This window comes from Buteo buteo, chromosome 20 (assembly GCF_964188355.1).
Source record: "Buteo buteo chromosome 20, bButBut1.hap1.1, whole genome shotgun sequence".
NCBI lineage: Eukaryota > Metazoa > Chordata > Aves > Accipitriformes > Accipitridae > Buteo > Buteo buteo.
Window position 1 is genome coordinate 6,364,029 of NC_134190.1, and position 13,747 is coordinate 6,377,775.

At 37.5% G+C, this 13,747-nt stretch overlaps 1 protein-coding gene across 3 annotated transcripts in view; it reads right to left on the reverse strand.

Annotated features, from left to right (window-relative positions):
* CDKAL1 (CDKAL1 threonylcarbamoyladenosine tRNA methylthiotransferase) overlaps positions 1-13,747 on the reverse strand; it is a 421,878-nt gene that overhangs the window by 338,038 nt on the left and 70,093 nt on the right. For all 3 annotated transcript variants that reach the window (XM_075052405.1, XM_075052406.1, XM_075052408.1), the window contains one exon: positions 12,035-12,119. In XM_075052405.1, coding sequence (XP_074908506.1) covers positions 12,035-12,119 — 85 coding nt within the window. The remainder of the gene's footprint in view (positions 1-12,034; positions 12,120-13,747) is intronic.

Here is a 13,747-nt window from a genome sequence, read left to right on the forward strand (position 1 = left end):
TTTTTGGAGTTAGAGGTATCAATCAACAGCTCCACAGAGAAAAATGTCTTATTTGACAACTGGTATAAGTTAAATACATACAAACTAGAAACCTGTTACGGAAACGGGCTACTTTAAGGGTATTGTTTTCATTTAAAAAAAGCACAGAGAAAGACAAAATAAAAACTGGAAGTATATTGAATTTTTATGAGAAAAATGCATGCCACCCACTATGATAAGAGGTATTCACAAATTGCTTCTACAGAGAGTTTTACTATATTTTAGACAATTTTATTTAACATTGTCCTTTTGTAAAAAATGAACCTCTGCATCTTCACTACTAAATTTCCCTTGAGATCATGCTAATAAACTACAGTACACCCAAGAAAAACAGTAGGTTTTTTCCTATTTGGAGCAAATGTGTATACAGTTTGTTGGTTAGTATTTGTGTTATGTTGGTAGCTGGAGGCACTAATGAGGGTCAGTTTCCATTGTGCTGTGAGCTGTAAAACCAATACATGAAAAAAGTTGATTATTTATCCTGTTAAAAGCAGTTAGACACTATCTCTTCGGAACATACTTGGAGTGAAACAACTCTGTGGTCAACTATTTCTTGCTGTTGGCCTGTGCTTCTGCTGTTTCTTCACGAAAGATGAGAAAAGTTTATAAGAGGAAATATTGGCTAAAAAGTTAAATTCGAAAGAAATAGTTGTCCATGTTCATACCCCTGACAAAAGCAGTGCACTGAGGGTCAAGAGAGCAGCTGAGGTATTCAATGCCAAATGTACTGTATTGGCAATACCCCAACTTGCTTTGACTAAATATACCAAAATAAAATCTCAGTATACCATCATAGTCTTTACAGATGTGCATTAGACAGAGACGCACAAACTACAACAAAACTCCTTGTAAAAAGCAAGAGCTTTGTTGAATACAGACAAAACAGAAAAATCTCCAACATTATTTTTGCCCTTACTGAGTGAGCATCTAATGTAACCACGTGAAGACACCCGTTCAGAAGCATGAGAGAGGATGCTTTTTCCACTCAAGCTCACACAGACAAGCAAGCATTCTCTGGTTTAGGACAAACACAAGTTAAGTATTAGTAGATAGTCTTTTGAACCAAAAACAAATAAAAACCACACTTGTCAGTAAGGACAAGTTTAGATCATGTTGACTTCTGCATTAATCCTGCTACAGCAAGTTTCTGCGTGCTTTCCTGTGCTCCCTCGCTAGGAAAAGTCAGGCCTGCTAGGACAACAGCCAACATGCAGTTAATTAGATAAATATTCAAAGCTATCAACCATCTGCTTCCAGCACTCAAGGCATTAACCTTTTCTGCTCAATTCATTCAGAGAACTCTCAATCTCCACTTCCTACTAAGACTTTCATAATGAAACTTTTAAAACAGCAGCAATCACTTTGTGTGGAAAGTTTTATTTTCAACTTAGGCCAACACCTGTCCCACTGAAAAATGAAAACTTAGCCTTGCTGGAACTAAAACTCCTTTTTAAAAAGGAAGCAGAATCAATTTGCGGTTCTCTTCTTCAGCAGCTTATTGAAAATATTCTGATCTACTAGATACACACTCAGAAAAGGAATTAAAAAAAAAAAACCCACAAAACATGCCAAAGCCTTTTTCACCTCTTCTAACTGTACTTTCTGCATGCAGGCAAAGCAAACTAAACCAATCAGAGCTCTGTCCTAATGCTGTCCCGCATCCTTTCCATGGACCTCAATTAATATTATGTCCTCTCTCAGTAATGCTATTACATATTTGAAGCAAATCTAAAATGTCTTCGTCTCTTGCGCACTTTTTAGGGCTGGAGCAATTAATTCGGTTACCTCCCATGAGAAAAAAAAAAAATCTCTCAACAGAAGGGAGATGAATGTCAGGTGGCAGAGGCAGCAAGAACCCCGACAGCACACCCCCTAATTAATTGCATTCCAGAAAGTTCAGCTAAAGTAGTCCACTACTGGCAACAGTCTGCTTGGATAAGTCACAAATATTTTTCCAAGCAAAAGAAAGTACACCTAGCCTACTGTTTGAAGTTATAAAAAAAGCACACTACAATGTCTCAGATTGCTTCCATTTCCAGCAGTCATCAACTATCTCACCACTGTGTGAAGCACAAGCTCTTAACGCATTGTCACCTGCTCTTTGCTTCCGCAAATTCAGTAGGAGTATTTTCCATCTGCAGCCATGCTGAATTACAAACTGTTAATTTCCTAATTTCACTCCACCATTCTCATCCCTTAAATTCATATACACAGAGGTGGATTTTATTCGTTTCCAAACCCAAACTACATTTTTAAAATCTTTATTTGGAAGCCTATTTTTTGAACCACAAACAAACAGAAAACACTCTGACTAGTAAGGACAAACTAGAGGTTAACCTGCTAATCTGAAGTGTGAGTTTAATCAAGGGAGGAACTTTAACCAATGCATTAGAAATTGAGGACTAGTGTATTCAGAATGAGACCTCCTTTGATGAAAAGAAATCATTGTCCTCATCCTACTAAAACAAGCAAGACATTTTCATATAGGTTTTAACATGCTTCTCATGCAAATGCGCATAATGCAAGACCAAGCATAGTTTTGTCCAAATTTCAGCCATCTCTATAAAAGCCTCTTCTTTAAAGCCTTTAAGTAACAAAACAAACCTAGAATCTCTATCCCAAAATGGTGCTTCCATCTTCCTGATCACTTATAATTGTATCTGACTCTGGTCTGGGCAAAGAGAGGGCAGCCAGCACTAAGAGCCCAAAAGGAACATCACATCCCCAAAGAAAGCATATGGCAGAACAGCATAAGAAACACTGAGAAAGCCCAATACTTACTTTTGCTAATTTTATTAAACCTGTTTGATTGGAGAGGTTTCCTAAAATTATGCAATTTGACCAAGTCTGAGAAGAGGGGAAAGAAGAACTGTTTTGTCTTTCAACTAAAGATAACATCAGCAATGCAGTCTAAAGAGAATTAAATCCCCTTTCTAGTGTTGCTCATTTTCTTAAAACAGGTTTCAGATGGTTATACATGAATGCAAGTTCCTGTTCTAAAATGCTGAAAAAAGACTGAGTACAGCTGTGTCCCCAATTCTGGTTGATGAGGAGAGGGGTGGAAATGTTATTCCATAAACTACCAGGGGAGCCGTACTTTCCAAATCAGAAGCCTTCCTTGTTTACCCATATCACTGAAGTGTAATAGATTTGTATTTGTTTGCAAAGAAAAGTGTATCTTGTATGTTTAGTAGTGAACTTAACTGATTTTCAATGTCTGTAAACACTGCTTGTAATGCACCAGTGCTCCAGGAGCCTACATAGCTGGGGACCTGTAACTACAGCCCAGTCAAAAAGTTCAACATAAATGAAGTCATGAAACAGAGTCAGCCCCTCATGTCCTGGCAATACTTTCCCCTTTAAAATGGCCATCAAATATACATCAGTCCCTAATGATCTGGCTCAAGGCTTAAAGAGTATCTAAAAGCTAATCAGCCCCCTGAAGCATCCAAGGCTTAATAAGCAGTGTAGAACTAAAGCCACTGCACTATCTAACCTCTCAAAGCATCACTATCATGCAGTACTTGTAACAGTCCCAAATGCGTTCATAATAAAGTCAAAAAGATTTCCAGAATAGTGTTTAAAAGTTGATTTTAACAGGCCCTGTTCTTGTACTATTTTTTTACCTTGTTAAATATTAAACTAGAATGCACACAAGTTTATAACCCAGGCTTTTGCAAATCTGCAAAATGCAACCATGTAACACATGTCATCACAAGTGGTCCATAACCCTTTTATGTTCTAAACACTGTACAATGGAAAACACTCAGTTCTATACGGTCTGCTTTTTCTCTTCATTTTATAACATCACATCAAGCAGCTTTTAACATTCTCTTTTACGGCAGAGAAGGGCGCACAAAAACGAATGCACTCAAATGCAGCAAAAACCCTTCCACTAACAAACATCATTTAAAAAAACAGAATCCTTCACAAACAGCTATGTCTTCCATCAACCTATGACAATAAAAGCATGGATGACAATATTCAGTAAATTTAAAAAGAAGAAAAAACTTATCAGATTGATAAGTTTTTAAATGAAGACTTCCAGTTTAAGAAAATTTTTGTTCTAGCCATATAAAATCCTTCTGCAGCGTTTGGAAGCCAGAGAGCACAACACTATGCTCCATGGTAAAGCTTAACCAAGTATATAACAGTGAAACTGGCACTGCTCAGGCTGAGACACCTTAACTAGTAAAATGAACATAAAAATAAAATTCACTGAAGTGTTTTGTAATACGGATGAGCACAGCTATATGAAAAATGAAATCGCAAATGCTGAAGCACAAAACCCTTCTAGAAATTTTTGCCAGAAAAATGCTGAACCTCGAAACCAAAACCATTCAAACACAGAAGTACTCAGTGTTTTCAACTAGCTAATTTGTACACTTTATATCAGAGAGTGCTTTCTAAAAATATTTATTTATTAAACAGCATGAGCGATGTTACACTACAAAACTAATTTTAAAAATCATTTTGGTTAATGGTGTGTGATTGCTGAGATCTTTACAGATCTCCCATGACTGTAAAAATGGAAGTGTTGCGCATAAATCTATCGCAATCAAGGCTTTGATGAAGCCAGTGTGCAGCAGTCACATAAGCTTCTCCAGTTGTTCTTAGAAAAGAGCTGTGATTTAAAATTCTAGTTAATAGATTTATAGCCTCCATTCAAAACTAAGTAACTCCTATTATCTGGGGAAGATGTTTCTCTTGCACAGAGAATATAGCACGTGTTTTGAATACAAGCATTTCATCAGTCTGTGAGCACGTGAGCCTTTCATCATGGCAAAATAAGATTTTCATCAACGTTATCTGGAATAATTCAGAGGGTCTGAGCAATAAGGAATACTATTGGCAACTTCTCTTAAAAAACTCAAGTGCCAGGTTTCCTCCCAACCAATGAAGCTTATTCCACAGGCATTTTTTACTTCAGAGAATCCAGCTCTTCCCCAGATATCTTCAATACAAGAGCAGAAAATAGCAGTACACTCAGCTACAGTTCTCGGAGCTGTCCTGTTACCTTAACTGCTCCGACACAAACACTGAAAGTCATGGCAACATACTATTTCTGTGAAATGCAATAAACAGCAAGGCTATGGCACTCATCTCAGAAACGCAGTGGAAGCAATCTTCTTATGCTAACAGGATCTATAAAATGCAGAGCTTCGAAATACTTAGGTCTTCCAGAGGCACTTCACAGCTTAAACTTTGCGCTATGAACAGTAGAAACAAGTGTAAATCACAGTCTACTTTCACCCTGGAAAAGTATTAGTAAAAGCAAAAGGCTTAATGTTGCTTTAAAGAAAGTGGTAACACTGTTCTAATTCAGTGTGCCATTTTTGGCTTTGCTCAATTTGCAAAATGCATCATATAAATTACATTCGCAATTATTAACAAAGAACCAAAAAGCCTTCTTTCAGGGTTATTTTCACTTGCAAAGATGACAAGCAGCAGAAAGTTATTATCTCTGAACAAGCTTTTGCATTTCTTAAAGAATAACCTCCTTCTGTACCTTAAAATTAACACAATCATATTCAGTGAACAGAAATTCTGTAGCATCCAAAGGTAGTCATGCCTTTTACTCTTCAACTTAGTCCACTTGGACCTGAGAGCCTTAAACAATTTGCATTGTCTAAGATCAAAGTCCTGTTAAACTACCACTTCAACAAATTGTGCAGTTTTTTATGCTCCTTCTAGCGTAAAAGTGAGATCCCACACATAGTGTTTATTCATGAATTGGTGAAAACTGAAGCAAGGACAGAACTGGAAGCCACATGGCGCTACTTCAGTGCTAAAAGCCCTCACATTCTGTCACAACTCATAGCTGTCAGAAAGAAAAGGGTTGAATACACACTGCAGTGTGACTTAAAGTGAATGCAGCAACATATATGTAAAAGAATATGCATTAATGTTATGTATTAATTATATATAGTAACAAAGATTATTATAGTGGCCAAACTTATTCCACACCAAGAGACAAGCCATGAACGCCTCAACAGCATAACCACATCATACTTCCCAAATGACATCATTCTGGCTATTTTGATAAGAGATGCCCCAGAATCCTGTCCATAATACTTGAACCAGCAAGAGAACTCCTTAGGAAAAGTCAAAGTCCCTGAACACGAGTAACTTGTAACAGCACTCAGGAAAGGATCAAGCAAGGGGGAAGATGGCTAGCTAGAAACACACAACAGTCTCTAAATTTTTGGAGGTCATTAGGAAAAGTTGGTTACATATGTGAGATGTAACGGTCAAGAAAAAGTATCAGAGGACACAGAAATCACTGAAGCATAAGACCAAAGAGCAAAGTAACTTTAAAATAAAGGAAATGAGCTCCTCTGGAATGTGCTTTTATGCTTAATTCTCTTCTTCAAACAGCCTTAACAGATTTACTGTGGTTTACAGAAGTTAAGGTTAGCAACTTCCTTACTGAATGCTTATTCTCGCTGCTGCTAACAGCTAAGTTTTAAGAAAGGTACTTTTGCATAAAATAAATGATAGCAGAGAATGTTGGCTGACAACCTTCTGCAACTGGAAAAAACCCCAAACACAGCCAGACTAAGGAGAGACACTGAAATGTACCACCACAGAACTACCCACCACCCCCAAAAATAAACAAATGCAGTGTCCTGTGGTTAAACCACAACATACAGTGACATCTCTCTAGAAGGGTATTAATGATACTTTACTGAATCTTTACTATTTATACTGTTTATAAAACACCTATGTGCATATGCAATTAACTCATATAATCTGGTCACACTGACAGATGATCAGGTCCAGAGCAAAGACATCATATTGAAACATTATCAGCAAAAAAGGATGTGATTGACTTTTAAATATAGATTGTAGACTACCTTTAAAAAAAGTATTATTTCATCCTAAATTATAAGGCAAAATAGAGTAGACTTCATAATGTTATAAGCAAATATTTAAGAAGTTTTTAAAGTCAATTTAATGTTATTACATACTATCCTACAGGACTTACAAAACAGAGTAATATCCTAGCTCTGTCCATCTCAAGGGTAAAGCCAGCTCAGATCACAGGACAGGGCAAGGAGTTTTCAAGGCACAGCTGTCCTACAAGGACAAAGTCCCTCAAGGAAGGATCCCAAGCACTTTGCTGCCTTTAGCACAGGAATGAATTCTCCAAAGGAATCTTGATATATTTTATCTGACTAGTAACTGAAGAAAGAAAATATCTGCCACCATTAAAAAATAATGTGAAAGGGAAAACATATCCCATTCCATAAAATACCTTTAACTTCTGATTAACTGAGCTACAGGATTAAAAAAAAAACAAAAAAAAAAACACACAAAACACAGCAGGGACAGAACCAGTTGTGACAGCAGACAAAAACTACCTCCAGGTAAGGTAAATGTTCTTGAGTCCAACCCACCTCAATGCACTTGATTCTACACAACTCTATTTGAGATACTATGTCATTACAGGCTTTAAAAACATCACAGTCGTTCTGTTCAACATGACACCTTGAACAATGTGTTTTCAGGGGCACTTTCTGTATAAATAGTATATATCAACAATACTAATGGTTGTGGTTTAGGTTTATCAGGGTTTTCTGAACTGCAACTTAAAATTAAAAAATCCTTCTGCTTAAATCAGTGTACACAGGCCAATCAAAAAGCACAAGATCAAGGACCAATAAACTAACACCCTATCTGGGATTGCAGCCATTCACAGATACTTAAGACTCTAAGAACAGGTCAGGGTAGAGAGGTGTTTTCTGTGGCATGCTTTCCCTGCCAAGAGAACACACCACTTTAGCAAGAGTTCAATACCACTAGAAAAAAACCTGCTCAGAGGGATTCAACACTCCTGGATCTTTCCAAAAGGTGCTTCTTCCCAGGAATGCCCAGCAACAACTTTACTAAAGCACAATAGGTATACCCATCACCAACCAAAATACAAGCCCTTGATAGAACAAAAGTGCTTCTTTTTCTTTCAGAAGAGAAGTTCATTGCAGGAATGTATTTCTAAAAGCCTACGCAACATACCCAAGAATAGTCAGACCTTTACGAGGACAAGTAGATCACTCACAATAAACACTGACTTAACCCAAATGAATTATTTTCTTTATAGAGTTTATTTTAATATCAATTTTAATGAAAATGAGATTTTCTTAAACTAACATAATGTGTAAGCCTCATAAAGTCTAAAAAACGGATAGTGCAAAGTCCTGCCCCTGGGAAAGAATAGCCCCAGGCACCAGGACAGGCTGGGGCTGACCGGCTGGAAAGCAGCTTGGCAGGCAAGTCCCTGGGGGTCCTGGTGGGAACCACATGTGGAGCACTGGATCCAGTTCTGGGCTCCCCAGTACAGGTGAGAAAGGGACAAACTGGAGGGAGTCCAGGAAAGGGCCACAAAAGTAATTGTGGAGCATCTGACATACAAGTAGAGGCTGAGAGCTGCTGGGACTGTTGAGCCTGGAGAAGAGAAGGGTCTGGGGAATCCCATCAACGTGTATAAACCCCTGATGGGGAGGAGGATGGGAGAGAGGGAATGGCAGAGCCTGGCATTTCACAGCGGTGCCCTGTGACAGGACAAAAGGCAACAAACTGAAATACAAGATATGAAGTTTAAACCTAAGACAATCCTTTTTTACTGTACGGATGGTCAAACACTGGAACAGGCTACCCAGAGCATTTGTGGAGTCTATTGAAGATAATCGAAACCTGCCTGCACGCAGCCCCCAGCCACCTGCTCTAGCTGTCCCTGCTTTAAGCAGGGTTGAACACGACAATCTCCAGAGGTCCCCGACAACCTCAGCCATTCTGCGATTCTGTGCATGCAGTACTATCTATACTACACAGTAACATCGTAGGAACAAAGGGACATAATTCATTCATCTCTACATATACCATGTAATAAGGGATTCCTGATCAGCTGCACAAGTCATACCATACACCTACACCAGCTCCTCTGCCCTTGTCTCCCTCTCCCCCCTATACTCCACGCTCTCCCTTTCCCCTTCCAAGAAGCTGATGTTCTCATTTCCTAACAGCTGCAAATTGGAGCCCTTTCAACAACAGACTATCTCCCGCTCCTCCTATCCTAAGGTAGGATGCTGCCAAAACCAGCTACTAGCAAATCTTGCATCGCTAGTGTGTTCAGCCACAGGGTTACATGCACTTGTGAATTCTGGAAAGCTGGGGATAATGCATATTCTGTGATATTTAGCAAAGTATTAAAACAGAAGAACAGAGTTTATTGCAACACAATTGAGCCTCCCTATACCAAATGGGGACTGATTCTCTGTGGTGTTCTCTGCCTTGCTTGTCAATGTTAGTTTCTTCCTTCTTTTGCTTCTTTTTACTTGTTCAAGGGATCCTTTTTGTTTGCCTTGCTATCTGCTTTACAGTCATCTTAACTTCCATCAAGCAACTTTATGACGGCTATGTGCTTCAGTTTATTCTCTTTATTTCCTACTTTTCCTTGAATTAACCTTCATTTTTTTGAAGGATATTAATTATTATTTTTTAAACTCTACCTACTTAATTATACTGGGAATTCTTTATTACTATTGCCTACCTCTGCCTTTAATCTTATTTTACAATTAACCAACTGAGAATAAAATCTGCACAGGAAAAGTTCTCAATTCCCATCCATAAGCTAATGGTCTTTACACAACTCTTTGCCCTCCATCTCCTCACCCTGGCTCAGCAGCTGCAACTTTCTTGATCCTGAAGAACAGCACACTACTTCTTAGAACTATACAAAAAAGCACAGAGATGATACTGTCAGTTGGCTTATATCAGCTATATATACATCTGCACATCCAATGCAAAGGTTCAGAGAGTTTGCGAGTGGGTTTGGTTTGTTTTTAAAAGATCAGATCAAAAATGTTGAACCTCCAGGACTTGTTGGGTTCTGACACATCCTTTGGCACATGGTATTAGTGAGGGATCAGCTTCTCAGACAGTCATTCCTCAACCACCAGCGTGAACACACTACCGCTGGTTTGAATCAGTGCATTTTAAAGTCATATATGCAAGGAAAGTTACATAGCAGAAACTGTTGCAGAGAGCAGAGAATAAACTGAAATATTTCTCCCACATGACATTCATAATGCTATATAACACTTTCAGCCTGATTTTTTTTAATTTGAAAGGCTTATTGTGCTGAGTATTAATTTTTCCACTGAAACTATGTTTGCTTTGACAATCCATGTCAAAAATGTTTAATTTGTTACTCAACCAAGAAAAACAAAGATCTCCATAACTACCAACAAGCTGTTATGATAGGATATGACGGCAGTTAGTTCTGTATCACCCAAACTTCATGCATTGGATTTGTTGCTGTAACAAATTAAGATGTATTTAGGAAAAGTTGTGTTCTTTACAGATACAAGCTTTCCTCACCCAAATACAGTAATAGTTGCTCTTCTCTGAGATGGAAGATGTTTAATCTTTCGGTTCTAAGTTCCATGGAAGAGCACCCACATATGGTTCTCCCCTACTTTTAATCAACATTATAAAAAATGGTCAGAAACAACCACAAAAGCTGTCTTTCTCCCATAATTAGGAATTGCCAGGAACTGAGAGTAGAGAATGAATGATGCATGCTACAGGAAAGGAGTGACTCTCAGCAAAGAGAAGAAATGGAGAACAACCGGAGTATCCATGTGACAGAACAGAAAGAGTATTAGGCAAAAGTAAGGAAAAAGAGGAATAAACCCAGGCTACAAATAACATCAGGCTCATTAATAGAGCGGCAACAGAAACATCAAGTTCAAAGAAAAATTTTTGGTCATTTGCTTTTAGTTAGACCCTCTTTCTTAACCAACTCTATTCTACTGGTTAAAGGACACACACCATACCACATCAATTCTGGCATAGGATTAGTAAAATAGAAAGATGGCCACAACTGAACTGGAAAAGATCTTGTCATCAGTTCTGTTGGCCAACACACACTAACTGGAAGTATTCTGGGAATAGCTTTTTTTTTTTTTTTTCTTTTTTGGAAACAGTAGAAAAAGCCAAAAAGCCAGCCTCATCACCAAGCGCAACACCAGCAGTCAGGAAGTGAAGCCTTCTGAGGGGCGGAGGAAGCTTCTGCTGTGCAAATAGAATTAATCTGCTGGCAAACTGTTTCTGTTCCAGGTTACAGCCCTGGGAGGTTGTTAGTAACTCCAGCACGGCAAGCAGATAGTTCATATCCAGCTTCTCTCTCCTCTCTACCTTCCTGAGCATGCCAACTGCTTACTAAGAACTATGTTTTTCTAACCAAAATGGATTTCAACAAACTGTCCATCTGCAGTGTGCCACACTAAACACATGACTGCATAAATAGCCACGCTTCTTTACTAAAGGTAAAATCTACAAGAAACATACCACAATATTTATTTATACTGGGCAGTAACAGCTGTAAGTGTACGGGTTTTCCAGTTACCCTCATCACAACTACACTTCTGTGGAAGTCGGAGGCAGAAGTCCCTACCATGTCATATTTTTCAACATCATTGAAGTGTTACAGAGAAACAAAACACATTCTTCACAAGACTTCTATTGCAGGCTAATCAGTTCACCTTTTAAGAAAATGTATAGTGAAATAGTTAATTTTAAGTATATACCTGATACTCTTTTAATTAGAAGGGCCTGATTATGTAAAATGTAAGTAGAAGAAAAAAGAAACAGCCTAACAATTCACACTTTTGAAAAAACAAATATTCAACTCTTCCAAAAAATATTAAAACATCATCTTGAAAAGTGATGTAAAAGCCCCTATCTAAACAGGTCAGCAGTTCTCCTAAATAAGTGTATTGATAATCACTTGAAAGTTATAGCTAATTTAAAAAAAAAAAAGCACTGCACCTTACAAATCCATTCTAGAGAATTCACCACTGTAACACTCAAACTCAGCAAACTTCTTGCTCTAAAACACAAAATTACTTCTAGATTGAAATTATGAAGCTTTTAAAATTAAAACATGCAATATTCATTGATAATTAAGTATCTTTTCAGGGAAACAACTTACTTGATTGAGTTTCTGAAGTGGTCCTCAGCAGGATTTTTTACTGTACAACTGTTCAGCAACCATAAATCTGCTTCAGCAGAGTTGTCTAGAAGACATAAAGATACAAATCTGTGTTAAGAATTATCCAACCTCTCAAGTCCTACTTTATAACATATAAAAAAAGACCAAACTTAGCCATTATCGACAAGTTGACTATTTGCAAAATGACTTTATATTCAATATTTAAAGGAACAGGGTTTTTGTTTGCTTTTTTTTTTTCCTAAAACACAAAACAACAAACAAAACCAAGACCACACATGAGCATTTCCATTGTACTTTTTTTTTTTCCTACAAAGGTAGAATGAACAGTTATCTCATTTACCAACTGAGATGCCACTAGGTTGCACATCATGGGAAACAAAGTTAAGAAAAACGGTTGCTACTCCCAAGAATGCATACAGCCTGCAAAGATTTGGCCTACACAAGGGCAAAAAGATCACCAAAATACATAGAGGTGTTTTTTAAATTAAGTGGTCAACAACAGCAGGTTTCACTAACAAAACAAAACCCCTGCTGCAGCTCTATCGTGAATTAGTACTACAAAAGAGATAAATCAGAATAAAACATTAATCTCTACTAAAGACAAAAATGAATGTAACTAATTTGGAAAGAAGCATGTGTATTTCTAGTTTAGATTATATCTTAGTTATCATATAATTATAGCTCAGCAATTTTCAGACAAAAGATATTCATGCAACAAATACCTGCCTTCATTCAGATAAGCATATAAGTTTCTTCAAGAACCAAACCTTTCTGTATGTTCACAGCCTATTGATATCTGAACGCATTAACAGAACTGCATCCCAGAATTATCTGTGCCAGCACATATATAAACTCTAATCCTGTAAAACATGACCTATAGCACAGAATTACTAGCACAGTTATTTTTCTTGTGAATTTTTTATTTGAAAAAAGAAGGTCTAAGATAATCCATGTCAAATATTCAAGTGCTCTAGCACCATCAGAATAGCTTGTATCAGTTTGGATAAGAAATTTTGTGTCATTCTTGCTATTATTCAGTACATCCCGAGTACTGAAGTACTGACTGAGGTATCTTTAAGTAACATAAGCCAATGAACAATGAATAGAGCTAAAACATAATTTTTAGGATGCTTTATTTGAGTTGACATCCTGCTAAAGCAGAAGAAAGCTTGCAAAGATTTAAGCATGTTTACATATGCACTCATCACGAATGTATCCACATAAGCATGCATATCCTTTCCCCCCACACACATACTTATCACTCAATGCTAAAAGTGAAAAATCTTTCCTTGTCTCACTGCCATTTTCCCCAAAGAAATGATCCTTTAAAAATAACTATCAGTCACTTAACCTAGGAAGCAGGTAAAATGAAAATAACACATGAAATAGCAACCAAAGGACATACTTATGTTAAATAAAAGAAGAAAAAACATTGTGAACGTTTCTAATCTTTGTTGATAGAGATTACACCGTTAACTTGGATTAAACACCAGCCTCTTCTATGACAGGGAAAGGCTACAAAGGAGTCATCAAAAATAGCATTCAGACCTTTAGCTATTTTAAACATACAGTAAATCTACCAAGATCTGTCCCTGTCTTGGCAGGTTGGGAAAGAGGACCAAGTTCAATTTTAGTCCATATAGAAGTCAAAGCAAAAACTGAATGAGACAAAATCTCTCCTCCAACCCAGGC